At 40.0% G+C, this 22,951-nt stretch overlaps 1 protein-coding gene, 1 long non-coding RNA gene, 2 other non-coding genes and 1 pseudogene across 5 annotated transcripts; 3 read left to right on the forward strand and 2 right to left on the reverse strand.

Moving 5' to 3' along the window:
- Positions 1–5,043: 5,043 nt before the first annotated feature.
- Positions 5,044–5,150, forward strand: LOC147928816 (small nucleolar RNA R71). The gene has a single exon (XR_015581036.1). It is a non-coding gene; the product is annotated as a small nucleolar RNA R71 (small nucleolar RNA).
- An 8,038-nt stretch (positions 5,151–13,188) lies between these two features.
- LOC147928817 (small nucleolar RNA R71) lies at positions 13,189–13,295 on the forward strand. Its single transcript, XR_015581100.1, has one exon. It is a non-coding gene; the product is annotated as a small nucleolar RNA R71 (small nucleolar RNA).
- On the reverse strand, positions 13,282–14,489 carry LOC104742606 (serine/threonine-protein phosphatase 7 long form homolog; annotated as a pseudogene).
- A 793-nt stretch (positions 14,490–15,282) lies between these two features.
- LOC104742607 (uncharacterized) lies at positions 15,283–18,170 on the reverse strand. The gene has a single exon (XM_010463628.2). The coding sequence runs from the start codon at positions 18,005–18,007 to the stop codon at positions 15,455–15,457; it is 2,553 nt and encodes an 850-aa protein (XP_010461930.2). The 5' UTR covers positions 18,008–18,170; the 3' UTR covers positions 15,283–15,454.
- A 479-nt stretch (positions 18,171–18,649) lies between these two features.
- Positions 18,650–20,653, forward strand: LOC104742608 (uncharacterized). Of its 2 annotated transcripts, XR_760556.3 has the most exons (5): positions 18,662–19,018; positions 19,527–19,792; positions 19,885–20,062; positions 20,253–20,314; positions 20,398–20,653. It is a non-coding gene; the product is annotated as an uncharacterized LOC104742608 (long non-coding RNA). The 2 variants fall into 2 exon arrangements; XR_015580983.1 differs by lacking the exon at positions 20,253–20,314 and having other exon boundaries at positions 18,650–19,018; positions 19,885–20,186; positions 20,315–20,653.
- Positions 20,654–22,951: the final 2,298 nt, after the last annotated feature.

Raw genomic sequence — 22,951 nt, forward strand, 5'->3', positions numbered from 1 at the left:
AAGTTGAGTCTGAGGTATATGGGTCCATTAAGAGTGATTGAGCGTGTTGGACCAATGGCTTATAGAATGGAGTTACGTGAGGTTATGCGTGCGTTCCATAAGATTTTCCATGTTTCTATGTTGAGGATGTGTCTCCGTGAGGATTATCAGCTGTTAGCTAAGATTCCTGAGGATCTTCAACCTAACATGACTTTGGAGGCGAGACCAGTGAGGGTTCTCGAGAGGAGGATTAAAGAACTTTAGAAGAAGAAGATTCCTTTGATGAGAGTCTTTTGGGACTGTGATTGTGTTAAGGAGAAGACTTGGGAGCCTGAGGCGAGGATGAAGGCAAGGTTTGAGAGGTGGTATGAGAAGCAAGCCGCGACATGAGCTTGTCTAGCCTGGTCCCATCTGTAATCCGTGGCTGGAGGGGGAATGGAGTATTCCAGCCCATCTCTTTTGTTTACTTGGTCGCTTGGGGTGGTTGGTTGTGCGACTAAGTAACAAGATGAGGTGGTGCTCGGGGTACAAAGTTTCCGTGAGGCAAGGGTTTTTGGAGGAAAGTTTCCTGAATTAGAAATTTCCAAAAGTGGAAAGTTTCCAAAAGTGGAAGGTGAAAAAAGTGGAAAGTTTTACGTGAGTTAAAATTTGTCCATTTAGTGGAGAAAGCCGTGGATGGGCTTGTGCGGCCTTAGTGGCGGACTTTTTAGTCATTGTGTGGCCTTAGTGGCGGTCTTTTGAGACATTGTGTGGCCTTTGTGGCGGACTGTTTAGCCAGATGTGTGGCCTTTGTGGCGGGCTGTTTAGCCAGATTGCCGGTTTAGGCGGTCCTCCGGGACAGATGGTCTTTGTGACGGTCCTGTTTAGGACATTTGTTTGGTCTTTGTGACGGTCCTGTTGAGGACATTTGTTTGGCCTTGGTGGCGGTCTTGTTTAGGACATTTGTTTGGCCTCGCTGGCAGTCCTGTTTAGGACATTTGTTTGGCGGCCCTTGTGGCAGTGAGATGATCCATGTGTGGTCATAAGGTATTCCAGTGAGGGGATATGTGGTTGGTAGGACATTGAGATGTCTTACGCATGCCACGGGAAGGAAACCTGGATAGGGATAAGACTCAGTCGTGTTCAGAATTGTTTGCTCGCGATTCTTGGGGCACTTAGGTTCTCCTAGTACTGCCATATTCTGAGACTTTGTGGCTTGGGGGTATGGTTGGTATATCGACTTCGGATGACGATCCGGGGGCGCGTTGTAGGGTGGCAACCCGAGAGACGAATATTGTACTTCCTTATATATTATGGCATGCAAGCTTAGGCCCGATGAGGAGCCAATATTATGGCATGCAGGTTTTGGCCTGATGAGGAGCCAATAAAAACTCAAGGTTTAGGCCTCTGAGTAAAGGAAAGTCCAAAAGTCAAGAGCAAATAATGCTTGGAGCGTGAGTCTATTGTCTAGAGGTGCCCTTTCGTAGATCGGTCGGAGGAGTGCAGGCCGTGGAGACGGTGGCACGGGAATCCTTGACTGATGTTTGGTTGAGATTCGAGGACGAATCTATGTTGGTGGGGGAGAATTATAACACCCGTGAACCAAAACTGTGCGTTTTGGGGGAGGGTGTCGGTCGACACCAAGGGAGTGTCGGTCGACACCAATGTTTTCTGGTTCGACCAGTTCAATTTAATTATCGATTTGTACCGGTTTGGTTTAGGAAAAACCACTAAACCGAGATATTTAAGTGTTTTGTCGACCAGAAGGGTTTTGGGAAGTTTCTCTTGTCGCTGTTTAACGCTTTTGAAAGAAAAAGAGGAAAAAGAGAGTTCTTGAGATTTTTGGTGAGATTTGTGAATTTCTTAGATGTTCTTGTGAGATTTGGAGCTAGGAAGGATCTGGAGGCTTGCTAGGAGGGTTGGATTTTGCTATTGGTCTGAATCTTCCTGCAAAGAGGTGAGTGCATGACCATGGCTAATAAGCCTTTGATTTCCTTTTTCTTGCTTGTTTGTTGTTCTTTTGTGTGTTTTTCTTGATGGGATTGGTTGCTACAGGTTCCTATGGACGTATTTGGCTTGGGTTTTGAGTATTGGACGATTTGGAAGAGGTTGGGGAGCGAAATTCGACTATCGGCTTCGAGCGGATCGTGGTTGCAGAGGGAGTGTCGATGGATACCAGAAAATTAGGCAGCGATTGACACTGTGGGGTAGTGTCGGTCGACACCAAGGCCAGTGTCGGTCGACACTTGGCTGGTGTCGGTCGACACCTCCCTTCCAGCGAGATGATGTTTGATTTTCTGGTTTGTAAGTCTTGTTTGTTGATTTTTTTGAACATTGGTATCACTGTTTCTTGTGTGTATATCCCAGTAAATGGGAGGATTGGCTCACTAAGTGTTTATCAAATACTCATGCATTTCAATGTATGTTTGTGGTGCAGGTAAAGGCAAAGTGTGATCGTGGAATCAAGGCGATGAAGAGGAGGATGTTCTAGGGACTTGATTGTATGTTTTCTGGCGTTGGTAGGTTGCTAGAGTTGGGTCTTTAGAAACATTGTTAGGTTGCCAGTTTCATGTTTCCTGATGTTTGATTATTGGATTATTGTTATGGATTATTATTGGTTATTTTATTATTGGATATTTATTAGTATTGTTATTTCCGCTGTTGATAGTGGTTGTGGAGAGGAGGCTAGTGAATATGAGACCACTAGTTGTAGTTTATATTATATTTATATTATTATTTATTAATTTTAAAAAAAAACGGGTCGGGTCGTTTCAGAGTTTAGGGTTTAGAGAAAACTTAGGGAATTATGGAGTTGTGAGGTTGAAGCTTCTTAAATAGAGAGGGTTGGCTTTTTGGGCTTCACCAAAAGTGGACTTGGGGCTGTGGAATTCGGACTCCACTCGCCACTCGAAAGGGAACTTGACCAGGCGTGTCGGGTACGGATTCGGGTGGAGCCTCGGGTTCCCCAAAATTTCTCTTTCTTCTCTCTTTTTTCTTTTTTTTTTCTTTTTTTATAAATGTAAATATGCAAAAATAGAAAATAAGATAAAATAAATAAGTAAGAATTAAAACAAAATAAATGATACCTTTGGGACTTCCTCCCAAGTGAGCTTTGTTTTAAGTCACTAAGCTTGACTCTTCATGCTCCTTAAACATGGGATTTAGGATGGAAAGATTCTGGAATCCTTTCCATCGTAGCAGGCTGATTCAATGGATTCTCCAAGTCTTGTCCAGGTTCCACAACAAATGTAGTGTTGACTTCTTCAAGATGCTTGACTTTTCTCTTCCTTGTCTTAATGGAAAAGACTTGACCATCAGTGGTTGGCCTTTTAATTCTTTTCTTGACATCAAAATCTATTTTGAAATGCTCCCCATGCTCAATTCTGATCTTGCCTTGTTTCACCTCAATCATTGCTCCTATTGTTGCCAAGAATGGTCTCCCTAGGATCATTGGATCAGCTGGTTCCTTATCCATATCAAGGATCAAAAAGATCAGTAGGGACTTCTACTCTTCCAATCCTGAGAGGCAAATTTTCCAGGATCCCAATCGGATGTCTGATTGTTCTATCAACTATAACCAAATACAGACTACTCGGTTTAAAACTGTTGAAACCCATCTTGTTAGCAACAGACAGTGGCATGATGCTGATTAAAGCTCCCAGATCGCACAAGCAATTTTTGAAAATCCAAAGTCCTATCGAGCATGGCAAATAAAAGAGCCAAGATCCTCCAATTTCTCCTCGATTCGCAGCTCAGGATCTAAGTACACTCCACTCCTGAGAATTTCATACCCAATCTCCTTGACAGCTTCCTTAACCTCAATCTCCAGCCGAGCTGCCTCTTTGGTGATTTCCTCTTGAAGTTCGTGTGGTGGCAAGAGCTTAGAAGGTGGAGCTTTTCGCTTTGCCATACGCTCTGCAAGCGCCTCCAGTTGGATGTCAAGGGCAGCATTGAATCTTTCCTCTAGTTCCCGTTCTGCTGCTACAGGCAGTTGAGGTTGATCTGTCATCTGAACATCTACTCCATGTATCATCTGATCACCATCATCGGGGGAGTCATCGGGTTCTGCCTCGGGTGGTTCTTCGATTTGTGATTTTCGAACAAGTGCTCGATCATCAACTCGATCAGTCTCCTCGGGTAAAGGCGTGGGTTCGTACTCGGATATGTAGTACTGATACTCAGTCATCCCATAATGATCTGTAGCCTCCCCATCTTGAACATCACTTTCCTCAATGAGGTAGTCTTCAAAGTCATCATCAAGAAAGATGGCTTAGGCGGTTGCATAGTCCTTTGGGTTCTGAACAGCTTTACCTGGAAGCTGGTTGATCTTTGGAGGTGGTTGGTTGTTGTGGTGGCCCTCGAGGTATCTCAGCTTGGTGTTGAGAGAGTCATACTTAGCAATCAAGTCGTTGTATGTATTGAACAAAAGCAGCGGATGCTTGGTTTTGTATCATCAGTTGAATTAGGACGCATAGTTCAGCTTCTAGGGATTGGTTCTACGGGTCTTGTTGTTGTTGGAATCCAGGTGGTGCAATGGGTTGGTGGTAGTTACCAGAATACTGCTGCTTAGGAGCATAGCCTTGAATGTATTGAACAAAAGGCTTTTGCTGGCCATGATTCCCTTGAACTGCTGATGGGTAGAGTTGGTCTTGAGGATTGGCAACATTCGGGTTACGGTATGACAAATTCGGATTCGTCTTGTAGTTGTTGTACCCGTTGTTGTAACCTCCTTGGTTGTTGATGTAGTTCATATCCTCTAGCTGAACATTCTCCCCATCTTGTTGTAAAAACTGCTCTTCCTCTGAGATTGCATGAACATGTTGCTGCTGGTTGAGGAGCTTATCGAGCTTTTCATTGAGGGCTTTCTTGTCCCACTTGTACTTGGCATCTTCCTCTCCAGTAGATTGCACAGTGCGATCATACTCCTCATTGTAATTCCCATCAGACTGAGCCAAGTTCTCCACTAGATCCCAACCTTCATAGACATCCTTGTTGAGGAAGTTACCATTGCTTGCGGTGTCCAGCAACATCCGTATTTTAGGGACCACACCTCGGTATAGTGTACTTAGCAATGAAGCACTGCTGAAACCATGATGAGGTCATCTGGTAGTGTATCCCTTGAAACGTTCCCAAGCTTCACTGAACGTCTCATTGCTCTTCTGAACAAAACTAGAAATGTCATTTCGCAGCCTTGCAGTTCTGGAGTTGGAGAAGAATTCGGCTGGAAACGCCTTCTTGCATGCTTCCCAGGTGGTGATGGACTCCTTGGGGAGTGATTTCTCCTAGATATGTGCTTTGTCTCCCAAAGAGTATGGGAAAAGCCGGAGTTTGAATCCATCTTCACTCACTCCATTGATCTTGGTTAGGCTACAGAGCCTATCAAACTCATACATATGGTCCAATGGGTCCTCCATTGGCAATCCATGAAACTTATTGCTTTGTATCATCTGGATAAGACTACTCTTGATCTCAAAGTTGTTGTTCTGGATAGTAGGTGGCACAATGTCATGTCTTTGAGTGTGAGTAGATGGAGCACCTCCTGCTCCTATGTTGGTCCTTGCTTGAGGAGCTGGTGGACCGTTCTGATTGTTCATTGTCTCCTTAATTGTTGCTAGTTACGGTTGTTGAACTTGTTGTTGTCGGAGTAATCGTGGTCTGTCGATGTTATCGATGAAAGGACTCAAGTTCTGGTTACCCTTGGATCGTATTTGCATGCACAATCAGCTAACCGAGTGAGTACACGAGGATCAACTCGATCTAGGTGATCGAGCGACGGGTCGGGTGGGTAATCGGGTTGTACCTGAAATGCAAACCAAACGAAAACGAAAGTAAACAAGTCAGTACCTTACCAAAATGTATAAAAGAACTTGATCTAGCAAGTGCTGAAATCCTAAACGTAGTAGATTAAATTCAACCAAATGGCAACGACGCCAAATTAATAACAGGATTTTCACCCAGGGTATCAATTCCCTATGGAGTTGTAGTACAAAGGGTTATCAATCCAAATGGTTGTTATGCTAGCAGATAGGATGCAACCAGAAACAAGCAAGTCAAGCCAAGAAATAAATGGTTTTGTCTAACAATCCTAAAATAATAAAAGAAAAGAATATAAACAAGGAACCACACGACTTAAGCACTCGATGCAAGCATTCGAGTACAGGATCGGGTGGGGTGATCGAGTAAACAAGGAACGTATGAACAACCCGAGGGGTTACTCGAAGCAGGTGATCGTGTACCTGTTCGGGTAAGGGATCGAGTGATGAAGAAAAATGCAAACAATTAAAATATGAAAGCTTCTAAGGATGGGGTAATCGAATCCTAAGTGTTCCTGACCAATACAGATGTATTACATGCCTCAAGCAAATATTTCCTAGACTTGAATCTCTAAAATCTCGTTAAAACAATCTCGTGATAGAAACAATCAACCTTGATCACTCCCCTACCCAACTCTCGTTGGAGAAACATGACGAAGCAGGAAATAAGAACCGTTTCATTATTGTCAATAAACCCCTTACTCATCTAATCTCTTAGGCTAAGTGAGTAAATCTCTAGCACTGGTTGATTCAAGCATTTCATCTACACCTCTCGGTGGTAAAACACCTTAGATCTAATCTCACCCTCTCGGTTTGTTGACAACATTAAGAACACCAATCTAGAAGGGAATTTATAAAACATAAACAATCAAACTAAGACATCCTAACCGATCAAGAACACAAAATCATCTATCCCATCCCTAGAAACTTTACTACACTATCGGAAATCATTGCAAAAGACATAGAAAAAAAGATAAACAAAAATTGCATTGTATTGAAAGATATAGTAGAGAAAATAGAGTACAAAGTAGAAATCTAAAGAAATAACAAAAAGATATAAAATAAATCCTAACAAAAGTGGAAAAGGGTTTGAGTCGCTCTAGATCTCTCTCAGAAGCTCTCGCTCTCTGGTTTGAGGGTATGCGGCGTGCTAGGGCGAGAAGAAGAAGAGGGGGGTTTATATATGGAAACCCATTAACCCTAGCTTCCCAGTCCTGCCCGAGGGTCTGCTCGATGGGGTGCACGAGGATGTGCTCGGGTTGCCCTTCGGGTAGGTCCTCGGATTGTTCTTTATGTTCTTAGATCCTCTTCGATCGGGTTGGTGTTCGGACTGTTCTTCCTACTCCATAGCTCCTTCGGGTAAATGCTCGGATTTGACCTTGTTTTTCTCCGTTTTCGGCTCTTAAGCACCTGTTTTCATCCAAATTATGCAAATGCAAGAATGCAACACCCTAAATGGCCTAAATGTGGATTCCTACAGTAAATGACCTAAAAATGCTAAGTTTAGGATAGAAACAATGCAAATTATGGACAAAAAGTGATGCTTAAAACATGTAAATTAGAGAGTTATCAGACCCCCAAACTTAAATCTGGCTAGTCCTCTAGTAAGGAAGTAGGAGGGTGCGGTTGAAAAACGGGGACTCATAACCTTTGTATGCTAAGCGAAGAGTTCAAGCTATAGTCCTTAAAGATAATTTAATGGTGCTAAGATCAATCAACATACTTACAAATATTTTTCTATGCTTATTACTGTGCATCGATCTAGTTCAACATCCAACTAAAAGTAAAGACTTGCAATTCCAAAGAACATCTCTTTCATATTCATTTAAGTGTTTGGCGAATTCTTGCAGATGGAAGGTGAATCAAGCTCAATCTGTTTCAGGGATAAGGCTTTTTTGGTAAGGTGGTTTCAAACAAATTCTTTGGGTGATTTTCTCTCAAAAGAAGGAATGTTAGACAGTTGTGAAAACTATCTAAGATTGAGAATAATTTAGGCAGACAAAGCTTAACTCTTGATAATCTCCCCTTTTCTCATTCATCTTTTTTTTTGTAATCAAAACCCCCTAGAACAAAACTACCCACAACCTTGATTTTAACTTTTTTTTTTTTTGTAATCCCTAAAGTCTAAATGTTAAACATCTAGCTCTCTCTTTTTTCTTTCTTTTTTTCTTTCTTTGCTAAACTCCTAATATGTATATATATATTTTTTTCTTTCTTTCTAGGAGACTATAGCAAGATCTTTTTCTCTTTTTTTTTTTTTTACGTAGAGCTAATTGAACTGAAACTTAGGGACTTCTTTTCTTTTTTTTCTCTCTCAACCCCACCCCAAATAAACATGCTAACCACCTATCTTTCAAAACCGATTCTATTAGCTAGTCCAAATGATTCTAACTTAGCTAAATCAAGAGCCAGTTCTTTGTCGTTCTCAATACTCTCAAGGTTTCACAACCTATGACACAATGAAAAGGCCTCACTCAACAATTCACAACAAGGTTTGAAAGAAAGGTTTGGGTTCAAGGGTAGGAAAAACAAATCGGGTTAAACGAAAAGATTGGTAAAAATGGAGTGTTAACCCGAGTTTTAGAGTTAGCATGAGCAAGTATTCAAATTCCATAAGCAAGACAATTTAAGTTCAAATTAAATCCAATAATATAGAGATGATTCAATGTTCAAGCAAGTGGACGAAGCATTCATAAGACATAAGGTTCTAAGAAAAGATTTTTCATTTTTTCCAAAGATTGATCTAGCAACAATGAAATGTGATTAATGGCTATAGCTTCAATCCTAAGGTTTGATTTAAAACAAGGTGGTTTTAATCATTGTACCCTAAGATGCATATGCAACAATCCTATATGAAGCAAACTAGACTCAATCCTAATATGTAAATGTAACTACATGAACATTTTTTTTTTTTGGGGTTTTCAATGCACATAGATGCAGACTCAAATGAATAAAACTAGCATGCAAAAATTTGAAATAATAAAATAAGAAAATAAAACACAATGTTATATACATTCTAGGACCCTCCCCCAAACTTAAATTACACAGTCCCTGTGTAAATAAAAGTCTGAAAAAGAATCCAAGAATCACACAAAATGAAATAAAACTAAATGCAATGTTATTTACAAAGGTTGGATGAATGTGGTACCTCATGGGTTGGTGAAGAAAGAGGTTGTAGCAGCCTCCATGCTCGCCAACGTGTAGCCAGGGTCGTCACCGGCTTCAGCAGATGCCGGAATTCGCTCATCAGAGAGCTCGGTTATGTGCACGGACCACTTGCTCGGACCAGCATCCGAGGGTTGATCGGGTAAGGCATCTCGTAGCTCATCGGGTATGGCATCAGGTAGTATGACATGTATGGTGGGAGAGGTCCAGAATGATCACCCATGTAACCGCTTGCTGGGTGCATTCAGTAGGGCATCTGATACGGCATCTGGTAAGGCATAGGGAAGGTATCCGAGTGGTCCCCAGATTGGGTGTTCGGCTAGGACATCGGATAGGGCATCGTGTACCCTACCGGGTTAGGCATCAGATAGGTATTTGAGTGGCTTCTCCGCGATCTGTCGGGTCTGGTGACATCTTCATTTACTTGGGGCTCGTAGGAGGATGTCCTGTGAGGCTTTGGAGGTGTCAATCCTCGAATTCCTCCTAGCTGTCCGCTTCTCCCCATCCATGTGGGTGGATATGCCGAAGTGGGAGCTGAGGCACAGCTTGCCTTGTCTTGCAACTCCTTGATCTGTCCTCCCATTACCTTCACTGAGCCAGTGAGGTCTTTTACTTTCTTGGCTAGGAACTTGTTCATCCTTTTAAGCCAGTCGATCCTCTTGTGAGCTTCCCTCACCCCAACAGGTTGCTTTTGAGAGCACACATACTACTCAAAATCATACTCATCCGAGTTGTCTCCCTGTTCTTGCCCAGTTGTCTCTCTCTCTCCTACCTCGGACTCCTCTTCCGGGTTGTATAGCTCCTCCAAAGGTGGTGTGAAGTCTATGTTATCCCCTAGCCGGATTTTGGTGCACACGACATTGGGCAGGATCATTTGGGTGGCTACGGCAGTTGGATGGACAAACTTGAAGAGCAGCATGTCGTTTGGCATCTCATAAGCCAAGAACCTCGCCAATGTGAGGTAGTCGATGTCTAGTCATCTCGGCTCATGAACCACTCCCATTAGGGGCACATCGCAAGCTACCAAAATTGGTGTGACCAAACCTCCTATGGAGATCTCTCTAGCTCCATCTCTCCTCTCAGTTTTCATTGCCCAAGACTTCAGGTAGAGGAACTGGTCGAGCAGCACAAAGACCATCCTAGTATCCGCAACATCCCCTACTAGCGGTGTACCATCCCTAGCATTGTCTAAGACTCCACACAAGGCAATGTCTAGCAGCTGGAGCTCATGATCGTTCACATTCCCAGTCTCCTTCCTAGCGAATAAGTTACAAGCTAGAGACTTGTGAAAATACCTCAAAACGGGGCTCCTTATTTGAGCTGATTTGGAGCTTGTAGACTTGTAAGGAAGCTTGTCGCCTATTGTCAGCCATAGGGACTTCATCTCCTCCTTGCTCACCTCCATGTTTTCTCCACTCCCAGCCTTGAAACCATACAGCTTCTCCATCTCCTTGAATGTAAGCTGATACTCCTTGTTTCGTACAGAGAAAGTGATGAACCCGATCCCCCCATCGGGTAGTAGGGTCGGGTGGTCTTCAAAAAAGTGTAACCGCAACGTGGAGAGGAAGTGCACCGTCTCCTCCTCATAAGCCTCGAGGTTGGCCCGCATCATCTTGCCCAGATGGCACATGTCGAACAGGAACTCGACCTCTCTAGCGATGCCCAACTGCTTCATCGTTTCTCGGTGAGGGTAACGGGTACCAAAAAAATTCATCTTGCAGAAGACTTTGAAGAGCTTGGCCGGAGTCTCCACCTCTTTTTGCTTCAGCCTCCGCAAAGCCTGGCGTGTGTGGTCTCTCTGCTCCTCTTCTCGGTCACGGCTTTCCCTCTTGCAACCGCAATTCTGCTCCTTAACCGCGTGGTTTGGATTTCTTCTGGTTCTCCTCCACCAGCATCAGAATCGACCTCCATAGGATCAGTAACGGTTCTATCGGACGTAGACAGGTCCCTACGTCGAGGAGATCGGCGGATTGCAACAGCTACTGGGTCGGGAGAGAGAACACGAGCATCTACCCGATCGGTTGCTCGAGCACCTTCTCGGGTGGAGGATCGGGTTGAGCATTGGGTTGGGGATGCAAAACGTCCACTCAACGGTTGGGAACGCGAAACGTCTCTTCCTCCTTGGGAATCACGAGCATCGACGGCTTCACCTCCGGTTCTAGCAGCGGCGGAGGTTGATTTGCTCCCCTTCTTTTGGTAGGTCTTCATCTTTGGTGCCATTAGTGGATCCTTGAAGGTAAAAACAGAAACTAGGCCGAGATTAATAGGGTTAGTCCACAAAGACAAAGAAAACTCGATTTCTAGAGAGAGAGAAGAAATTTGGGAGACAAAGAGTTTAGGGTTTAGAGAAAACTTAGGGAATTATGGAGTTGTGAGGTTGAGGCTTCATAAATAGAGAGGGTTGGCTTTTTGGGCTTCACCGAGAGTGGGCTTGGGGCTGTAGAATTCGGACTCCACTCACCACTCAAAAGGGAACACGACCAGGCGCGTCGGGTATGGATTCGGGTAGAGCCTCGGGTTCCCTAAAATTTCTCTTTCTTCTCTCTTTTTTTTTTTTTTTTTTTTATAAATGTAAATATGCAAAAATAGAAAATAAGATAAAATAAATAAGTAAGAATTAAAACAAAATAAAAGATACCTTTGGGACTTCCTCCCAAGTGAGCTTGTTTTAAGTCACTAAGCTTGACTCTTCATGCTCCTTAAACATGGGATTTAGGATGGAAAGGTTCTGGAATCCTTTCCATTGTAGCAGGCTGATTCAATGGATTCTCCAAGTCTTGTCCAAGTTCCACAGCAAATGTAGTGTTGACTTCTTCAAGATGCTTGCCTATTGAGCATGGCAAAGTAAAAGAGCCAGGATCCTCCAATTTCTCCTCGATTCGCAGCTCAGGATCTAAGCACACTCCACTCCTGAGAATTTCATACCCAATCTCCTTGACAGCTTCCTTAACCTCAATCTCCAGCCGAGCTGCCTCTTTGGTGATTTCCTCTTGAAGTTCGTGTGGTGGCAAGAGCTTAGGAGGTGGAGCTTTTCGCTTTGCCATACGCTCTACAAGCGCCTCCAGTTGGATGTCAAGGGCAGCATTGAATTTTTCCTCTAGTTCCCCTTCTGCTGCTACAGGCAGTTGAGGTTGATCTGTCATCTGAACATCTACTCAATGTATCATCCGATCACCATCATCGGATGAGTCATCGGGTTCTGCCTCGGGTGGTTCTTCGATTTGTGATTTTCGAACAAGTGCTCGATCATCAACTCGATCAGTCTCCTCTGGTAAAGGCTCGGGTTCGTACTCGGATATGTAGTACTGATACTCATTCATCCCATAATGATCTGTAGCCTCCCCATCTTGAACATCACTGTCCTCAGTGAGGTAGTCCGCAAAGTCATCATCAAGAAAGATGGCTTGGGCGGTCGCATAGTCCTTTGGGTTCTGAACAGCTTTACCTGGAAGCTGGTTGATCTTTGGAGGTGGTTGGTTGTTGTGGTGGCCCTCGAGGTATCTCAGCTTGGTGTTGAGAGAGTCATACTTAGCAGTCAAGTCGTTGTATATTGATCTTGTTGCTCATCTCGGCAAACCGGTTTGCGTTGTCCATAGTAGCGGATGCTTGGTTTTGTATCATCTGTTGAATTAGGCCGCGGAGTTCAGCTTCTTGGGATTGGTTCTGTGGGCCTTGTTGTTGTTGGAATCCAGGTGGTGCAATGGGTTGGTGGTAGTTACCAGAATACTGCTGCTTAGGAGCATAGCCTTGATTGTATTGAACAAAAGGCTTTTGCTGGCCTTGATTCCCTTGAACTGCTGATGGGTAGAGTTGGTCTTGAGGATTGGCAACATTCGGGTTACGGTATGACAAATTCGGATTCGGCTTGTAGTTGTTGTACCCTTTGTTGTAACCTCCTTGGTTGTTGATGTAGTTCATATCCTCTAGCTGAACATTCTCTCCATCTTGTTGTAAAAACTGCTCTTCCACTGAGATTGCATGAACATGTTGCTGCTGGTTGAGAAGCTTATCGAGCTTGTCATTGAGGGTTTTCATGTCTCTCTTGTACTTGGCATCTTCCTCTCCAGTAGATCGCACAATGCGATCGTACTCCTCATTGTAATGCCCATCAGATTGAGCCAAGTTCTCCACTAGATCGCACCCTTCATTGACATCCTTGTTGAGGAAGTTACCATTGCTTGCGGTGTCCAGCAACATCCGTATTTTAGGGACCACACCTCGATATAGTATACTTAGCAATGAAGCATTGCTGAAACTATAATGAGGGCATCTGGTAGTGTATCCCTTGAAACGTTCCCAAGCTTCACTGAACATCTCATTACTCTTTTGAACAAAACTGAAAATGTCATTTCGCAGCCTTACGCAGATCTTGCCCTAGCCCGAACTGCATTGCAACACGATTAGGATAATAATCCTCTACAAAACCAATACCAACAAGCTTAGAACTCCTCACACATCGAGCAAACGAAACAAACTCATCTTCAATTTTGTCATCAACAGTCACCCACATAGCTTCCTCAAGGTAAAACCGGAGTGGGTTCCAGTTTTAAAGCGGTTTAGTGTAAGGACGCCACTCAAAATCATCAAAACCAAATCTCACATTCTCAGATTTATGTCGAACAAAATCCCATCGAGAAATTCTTGGTTCGCCTTTAGGTATCTCTTTGGCTTCTGGTCTCAAGTTCTTGAATCTCTCCCAAGTCCAAACTCTGACTAATATAAACAAAGACGTGAGATTACGGCTTTTAGTGGACTTACCTCTGGTAAGTTCACCCAAATCTCTGTAGAGGCTTGCAAGCACAGCAGGGGCAAGAGCAATCCTTTCACCTCTAGCTAAACGAACAGCGATTGGGAGAATCTTTCTAGAGATAGAAAAAGATTTATCTGGAAAAACGAAATACGAAATCCAGAATGCAAGGAAAGCTTCATGCTCAAACTGATCACCTCGACCAAAGAAGCTCCGAATCCATGGACCTTGACTCACCCTATTAGTCTTACCCTTAACCTCAACTCTAGCTCTCTCCAGTTTCTTCACTGAATCTACCATCTCTAAGCTTTCTAAAGGTGCATTAACAGAAGAACCTAAAACAGAAAACTCTAAAAGCACCATTACATCTTCTAGCGTTATCGTTGCTTTTCACCCCAAGGGAAGACGAAAGATTTGGTTTCAGGGCACCATTTCTCAGCAATGGGGAGAATCATAGATGAGTTTACATGGATATTGTATTTAGATACCTTGATTGCTTCAAAGATCCCAGCTTTTCTCCAAGTGGGTGCGTGTAAAGCTTCCAACTTTTCAAGCCAGGAAACAAAGAGAGGCTGTGCAAACCTAACCCCAGAGAAGGAAAGCCGCGGAGATGAAACAGAGAGACGTTGTCCTTGTTCACGACGGGGAAGCTCAGCTACAGAGCAGCCATCGATGGAGGTAACGAAGGGTTTTAGAAAATGGGTTTTGCTCAAGGAACAACCTTTCTTAGAAACCATGACCTCCTCTCTCTCTTCAACGAGAAGATTCTCACTCTCAGTGAGTGACGGTGACGATGTGGTCTTCATCTCTCGAGACGATGAAGAAGCAAACAACAAAACTAGGGATTTTGAAGATAAAAGACGGAGACTTGGCGGATCAGTTACTTTGAATGGAAAATAAAAAAAGATGGCATCTTTTGTTGAAGATGGGTAGACTAAAAAATGTTGACTGTATGGAACAGTGGCTTTTTTTATGGCAAACGAGCAAAGTTCCACAATTAATAATTGATTAATTTCCAAAGAAATGTAAAAGTTTTTTCTGAATAATTAATTACATAACTAGTTTCTTTCACAAATTTTAAATCTTTACAACTAGACTAAAGACAATATTTATTGAATGGTCTTGTACTATGTATTCACAAATTCATGTCCACCTTATAGTTTCCATTTACTGAAAATTAGATAACACGGAAAGTAACCAAGCTGAGCATATCATATGAGACGTACAACTCTGTTTTGTCAATATGATGATCATAAAAACTATCTTCTTGTTCTGTAATCTCAATACTCAATATATTCAAATGAAAATTTGTCATTTTTCTGTATTAGCATGCAAATGCAAACGCTCTATCTAGGTATTATACTCGAAAAAACTAAACAATGTTCCTTGTAACTAAATTAATGTGTAGTTTCGTACAATCAAACTATTAAGCCTAGTTTAGAAATCTGTATGGTGTTGACAATGTTGTGGTAATTTATGCCTTTTACCAGTTGATCCTTACGCGACCAATGTTTTTTTTGTGTGTTAAGAATCTCTTTAATACATATAGATTTCTTGTTTATAGATTTTACATGATGAAATAAAAAAGGAGGCTCTCTCTGGTAAACAACACACCAAGAAGCTATATATTAGCTCATAACTTAGTTCAAAAGATACAGTTGAAATACTTACATTACATCAAGTTAGTCTTCAAAACATACTAAAGCCAAAAGACCACACAGGTAAGCTTGGTCTTTGATATTCTACCTGTCTCAAACAATATCGAACACGCTTAATTTAAATAAGCTGCTGCTATTTTCCTTCGTTTTAAGGCTCTCCATTCTATTAACGATGCCATGTTTTTTTGTGCCTTAATAATACGATCTTCTATGGATGATGCCAACTCTTTCAGTTTGTGGAATCTCTTTTCGTAGGAGTCATTACCCTCACCAAAACCATCATTTCTCTTAGTTTCTTCACTTCTGAGGGCATTATCATGAAACAGACAGTCCTGTCCCTGACTTCCGTCCCCTACAGCGATGTGAATGTTCGACTCATCAGGTGGACTAAGAACCATACTCTTATATGCCTTGCTACCATCTTCATTAGCAAGCTTTTGACAAGGGATGGACTCATTGTTGTCTGTCTTTAATGCTAACTTTTTATATATCAAACTGTCATCATCAACAACATCTTCGTTCTCATCCGATCTCTGCTTTTCTCCAGTTATGACACCATCTTCTTGGAGCAAACACTTTGGTTCACTGCTACCATCATTAGTCATACATGCATTGCTTCCATATACAACAAGGTCGTCATCACAGGTTTGTCTTGTTTCTCGTGGTGACTTTACAATGTCATATACTCCTCTATTAGCACCAAGAGCAGGATCTGAAGAAGTGTTATCATCAAATGAGCTCAGAACCACATTCTTCCCAGCTTTGCTTCCAGTTTCATCAGACTTTTTATTCCTTTCTTCTATTTCTGGTGGTGGTATAGTTTCATTATCTCCAAAAGCAAGCTTTTGACAAATCTCTGAACCATTGTTATCATCCTCAAGTTTACTTCTTTTTCCAAGTGATTCAGAAGCATTTCCTCCATTTATTTCTCTAGATTTAATGATACTCTGGGCAGTAGTGATGTTATCATTGGACTTGGCATCATCCTCACGAGCTCGCTTGCGTCTCTTGTATCCTACACACTCAATTTTCTTCTTCACTAACTCCTTCTGAAACAAACGACTAAGTGCCAGTTCTGTTGAAGCTGATACATCACCATTACTAGTCTTGTCTTTCTCCATCTTACACCTTAGATTCTTAGCTCTTCTACGACTCCTACATCTTCTGAGGTTTGCAGGAAACCCCATTCCCAACTTCTGAAACACTTGACTCAATGGAAGTACCTTATGAGATACATTATCATCATCATCATCAACAACTGAATTACTTAAATTGAAAGTTTCAGTTGAGTCTGAGGAAAGCAAAAACCGTGAAACTGATTTCAGCCACCAGTCTTGGTATCTCGCAGTAACAGAAGTTGTAGAGAGACGAGAAGGGATGAACAGCTTGAAACCATCAAGAGACTTGTTGTAATCATCCCATGCTTCCTTTTCTGTGACGTTGCTGTGACGACGAGTAACCAAACCAGGACAATCTTGAGCCATCCCGAATTGCATTGCAACACGATTAGGATAGTAATCCTCTACAAAACCAATCCCAACAAGCTGAGAACTCCTCACACAACGAGCAAACGAAACAAACTCATCTTCAAGTTTGTCATCAACAGTCACCCACATAGATTCTTCAACATAAAAACGAGGAGGGTTCCAATTAGTTAACGGCTTCGTATAAGGACGCCACTCAAAATCATCAAAACTCAGCCTCACATCCTCAGTTTTCCTTTGCAGACGGTCCCACCGAGAAAGTCTTGGTTCGCCTTTAGGTATCTCTTTAGCTTCTGGTCTCAACTTCTTAAACCTCTCCCATGTCCAAACTTGAAGTAACTTAAACAGAGACTGGAAATAAAGATTTTTAGTGGACTTATCTCTCGAAATTTCACCCAAATCTTTGTAAAGTCTTGCGAGAACAGCAGGAGCAAGAGCAACCCTTTCACCTCTAGCCAAACGAACAGCGACTGGGAGAGTCTTTACAGAAACAGAAGGACGATACTTATCTGGAAAAACGAAATGGGAAAGCCACAATGCAAGAAAAGCTTCATGCTCAAGTTGATCACCTTTACCTAAGAAGCTAGAAATCCATGATCCTTTCCTCACACACATATTCTTGTTTAGATTCTCTAGTCTTACTTTCTCCAGTTTCTCTATGGCATATCTCATCTCCGAGCTTTCTAAAGGGGCAAAGATCGGAGAGCCCAAAACAGAAAACCCTAAAAGCACCATTACATCCTCTAACGTTATCGTTGCTTCACCCCAAGGAAAGACAAAAGATTTGGTTTCAGGACACCATTTCTTAGCAATGGAGACAAGCAGAGACGGGTTTTTACTGATCTTGTAAGTGGATGCCTTAATTGCTTCATAAATCCCAGCTTTTCTCCAGGTGGGTGCGTGTAAAGCTTCCATTTTTTTAAGCCAGGATACGAAACGATGATTTGCAGACCAAAATCCAGAGAAGCAAATCCGAGAAGACAAGCTCTTGAGCTCCGAAGAAGAAACAGAGAGACGTGGATCACCACAATGGGGAAGCTCAGCTACAGTACCGTCGTCATCGATGGAAGTAACAAAGGGCTTTAGGAAATGTGTTTTCCTCAAGCAACGGCCTTTCTCAGACACAATGACTTCTTCTCTCTCTTCAGTGAGAAGATTCGACGATGGCGATGCGTTCTTCATCTCTCAAGCTAAATTAGGGATTTTGAAAGTAGAAAAAAAAACAGAGACTTGGAAAAAGAGTGATGCAAATTTGTGTTGAATGATGGATGTGCAGAGGAGAGACTGAAGCAACTCACTCTCACTCCACTAAATTAATAAAAATGCACTCAGCTAGTGTATTTTTCAGTGTATTTTTTGTTGAACACTTACTGCTTTAATTATATTTAATTTTTAATAATTTTTATTAAAAATAATATTGTCTTTTTAGGATTGATTGAGAAATTGTTTTGATGTATTGTCATTTTACGATTGATTGAGAAATTATTTTGATAAAAAGGGTATGAGAAATTGTTTTGTTGTTAATATTTTCTTTCAAAACAAGAATAGACAATAATGTTGACAGGTAGAGACTCGGCAGCATGATTTTTACATTACATTTCAGTCAATACAATTAAATAATTTTATTATTACGTTATTGGCAGAATGATTTTTACATCTTTTACTGCGAAATAATTTTACAATTTCAGTCACTTGGTGGCAGAATGATTTTTTACAAGTAAAGCATTAGAGCATTCCCATCCCACGGGATGTCTTTTATTTTTTTAGTAATATAATTAAAAAAATAAAGTTTTTAATCCTAATATTTCTGAGACACAGGTCTCTGCCCACATCATTTTAGATCCTCAGAGTCAATAAATGTGTCACTTTTTTATTGGTTACGTTTTGTTTTGTTTTTTTGTTTTTTTTGTTTTTATCTTCGACAAAATCAAAACGATCGAAACTTTGATGGAAACTTTGATGATGATGATTTGATCTATATTGGTGATGATTACCCGATCTATATTGTTCAAAGCTGGTGAAAAGGTTTTGTTGAAACTGGTTAACAAGAAAGACTTTCACATGGCGTCAAGGAATCAGGAGAATTCTTCTCTCCCAGAGTGCAAGAGTTTTACGACCTCTGCAAGGGGACTTTCACTGGCAAAGCTCCTTCTCCTGCTTCCATGGCTGTCCAAAAACTATGCTCTGTTTTGGGTACTTCTCTTCTCTTTCTTCTTCTGTCTCTGTTTGTTTTTCTAGGATTCCAGATAGGTTTTTTTGTGCAGTTTCTGCTGGTTTTGATTGAATTAGTGATATACATATATTGGTAGTGATTTAGAAAGATTTGGTTAAACGAGTTTTAGGTTGGTTTCATTGGATATGAATAACTATGGAAGATTTATCTTGAATAGCTCATTTGATTTGTGAATTCCACTAAATCTGGGCAATTGCAAATTCACAATTTGAAGTCGTTAGAGATTCAGAGTTGCAAAGGTTGTAACTTTTATGTAGACATGGTGAAATTTACGGATTAGAAAAGAGATGCATCAGTCTATTGTACATTGGACTATTAGGATCAGTGATTTTAGGGTTCATTGGGGGTGAAACTTGAAGTTTTTATATGTTCTGCTTAGAGAAGAGTCTCTTAGATACAATCTTGTTCTGTTGGATGATAGTTTATAAGCAGAGGTGTGATTGGTTTTTTGGTCTTATTTGTGCGCAGACTCAGTTAGTCCTGCAGATGTTGGGCTTCAAGAGGAAGCTCAAGACGATGATCGAGGCTATGGAGTTTCTGGGGTTAGCCGCTTTAATAGAGTAGGACGATGGGCACAACCGATAACATTCTTAGACATGCATAAATGTGATACTTTACAGTAAGCCTTTTATTGATACAAGCGAACGAAGAGCTTGTTAATATGTATGAGAAGCGACTTGGTGACGCTGTTTATCTCAGTTACAAGCTTGGCCGTACTAATAACCGTGGCGATGGTATTTAACTTTGTGACAATCTTCTTGGCTTTAATGTTTGTTGTTTCCATGTGTATGTGGCGTTTTCATTTGTGATTTGGTGATGATGATAGGTTTGCTTGCGGCTGTTCATAAGGATTATTTTAGAGTTGTGAACTCGAGGGATTGTACATGTTTGATGGTTCTCTTTGGCTATTGATGGTTCTCTTTGGCTATTGCTTCATTAAGGTTGGGAGTGCATTCTGTTTTTGGCCATAAGATTATGTCTAGAAAACATTAAACAATGGCAAGGTAAACAAAATTACATGCTATGCTTAGCCCTTTGACAAGCTTACATGCTCTGCATTTTGAAGTGTGTTTCTCCTCTTCCTGAGCTGTGGGCTGTGTGACATTGCGGAGTTTCTTTTGTTTTTTGGTATGTTGAACATCACCTCCTTACTTCTTGTTGGTTAAATGTGTTTTTGGACTTATTGGCTTGCAGGTGAAAATGTTGTTACCTCCAAATCCTAGTTCCTTACTTCAAATGGACTTATTGGCTTGCAGGTGAAAGTGCTCTGTCTCACACGATAAAGTACTTCCATTCTAGTTACTTTTATTCACACCATAAAGTACTTCTATTATGATAGGATAAAACGGGAAGCAGCAAAGGAGCAATGATAGTAGAGGAATGGGACAAGCATCTAGGAATATTCTGGCAACTAAAATTAAATCTAATGGTGGATGGTAACTGTTGCTCAGTTCAAACAGCCTTAATGTAATTTGCTTCAGTTCTTCATATTCTTCTTATTCTCCTCTTTCTTCTTGTCCACTTTCCTCTGTTTCTCTACTTAAAAACATTTTTAATAAAAATTATATACGACACCCATATTTAGGGATGACTAATGGGAGGAGAAAAAATAAAATCAAGAGGATGAAGATCAAAACTTAGATTAATATTATTTTTAATATTATTAAAAGTTAGAGACACTAATTTGAGTATGTGCAATGAGTTTGCTCTTAACGTTATGCAATGATGAAACTTTTCAGAATGGCAATCAAATATCAGTCATGTCAATATATGAGTAGTAAAGCTGTAGTTTAGGTCAATGCATGATGAAACTTTTCAGAATGGCAATCAAATATCAGTCATGTCAATATATGAGTAATAAAGCGGTAGTTTACGTCATGTGCATTTATAGGTTTTCACTGAATTTCTCAGAATAAAAATAAATCAAAAAGAAAAAATTAATAATATTTTAATAACAAAGAAGGAGAATTGATTCTCAAGGAAACTCATAAGATCCATTCCTCATGTGACACATGTCACTTTCTAAGTTGTTAGAATTTGTTATAATAAATTAACTCCACAAAAAAATTAAAATCTTAATTAAACAGTTTATTTGTTATTATTTGTTATTATTTGTTATTTTTTATTTTTTATAAATCATAAAATAAAACTAGCTATTTAACAAGTTCTATTTTGCATAATATTATTTAGTTCATATTATTTTAAAGTAATATTAGTTGATATTATATAAAATATAACTAATTAATAAAATTAAATATATTTAATAAATAATTTAGTTTGTTTATAAAATATTATTTAAGATAAAATACAAAATAATAAAATAAATATTCAAATAAAATTATCTTAAAATATAAAGTTATATTAAAAATAATAATATTGTAAGAATGAGAAACTCATTGGATTTCTCACACCAATGGACATACAAAATTAATCAAAAATTCTCGAATTTCTCTACACTAAAATAACTAATATTATATTAGTGAGAGATTCATTTGAGTCTCTACCAATGCACATGCTTTTAGGCGCCCAATGGATTTGTGATGCTTTGCTGTCAAACTCCCGATAAAATGGTGTATTTATGTTCATATCTTCGGATTAGGATATGATGAGTCGTTGCGATGGTGGAAGGACAAAACGCTTTTGATATAAAATCACCATTTCTATCTATTATTCGTGAATTATGCTTTGTGATCAATTACATTTTTTTTAAGGATTATAGACCGTTTTTACATTAAAATCAAAATTGGTATATGACGTATTGTTGTTCATTTTGAAAATAAAATGTTTTTAATTCATTAATAGTTTAGTTTGTTTTATCCACAATTTTCACTCAAAATCTTTTAGTTTTAAATCTGAAACCTAAATAGTGAAATTCCAATTTTTAAAAATGATTTTCCATAATAGTCCATATATCCCAATTTCTTCTTAATCGCCAACACAACTGCTCTTGAAGGCCTCAGCTTCAACTTCTATTCTATGGGTAAGACTTAAGTGTACGTGTAATTGCTTTAGATCCACTTATGAGCTGCTTGCCTTCTTCCTCATGATGTGTCATGTGTCCATGAGTCCATCCGGACAGAGTAACCTTTTCAACTTAAAGGTTAATAATTTTACTTAAATCATTATAGTTCAAGGTTTAAATTAAGTGAAGTGAGGGTATTGTTTCTGTTTAATAGAAGAAGATAATGGCCAAACAGAAAGGGATACACACCTAATAATTCGAGAGTAATACTTGGGTGAACATCTTCATTCACCCCTTTATAGAATAAAGAAATAAATTATGTACATATTTATTATAAAATTAGAAACTTAAACCGCTTTTTTATAAACCCAAACCGATATATAATTTTGTTGTAATTGTAAAATCTAAACCTTAACCATCTTATTTGTAAACTCAAACCATCTCATTTGTAAACCCAAACTGATATATACTTTCGCTCTAATTGTTAAATCTAAACCCTAACAATCTCATTTGTAAACCCAAACTGACATATAATTTCGTTTTAATTGTAAAATCTAAAGCCTAATATCTCATTTGTAAACCCAAACCGACATATAATTTTGTTCTAATTGTAAAATCTAAACCCTAACCACCTCATTTGTAAACCCAAACCGACATATAATTTCGTTTTAATTATAAAATCTAAACTCTAATTCTCATTATAAACCCAAACCGATATATAACTTCATTTAATTGTAAAATCTAAACCAAAACAATATTTAACTTTCTTCAAATAGAAGTATACAAAATTTGTTTCTTTAATTAGTTTTGCTTTTCAATTTAATTTTGATTTATTTTTTAAATAAAATATTAGATAAAACATTCTGATTGGTTGAGTGGGAAAGCGATGAATACAAAGGTTTAGCTAGTATTTTTCATAATTCGAAACTTC

The sequence above is a fragment of the Camelina sativa genome, chromosome 14, assembly GCF_030686135.1.
Source record: "Camelina sativa cultivar CO46 ecotype springtype chromosome 14, ASM3068613v1".
Classification (NCBI taxonomy): domain Eukaryota; kingdom Viridiplantae; phylum Streptophyta; class Magnoliopsida; order Brassicales; family Brassicaceae; genus Camelina; species Camelina sativa.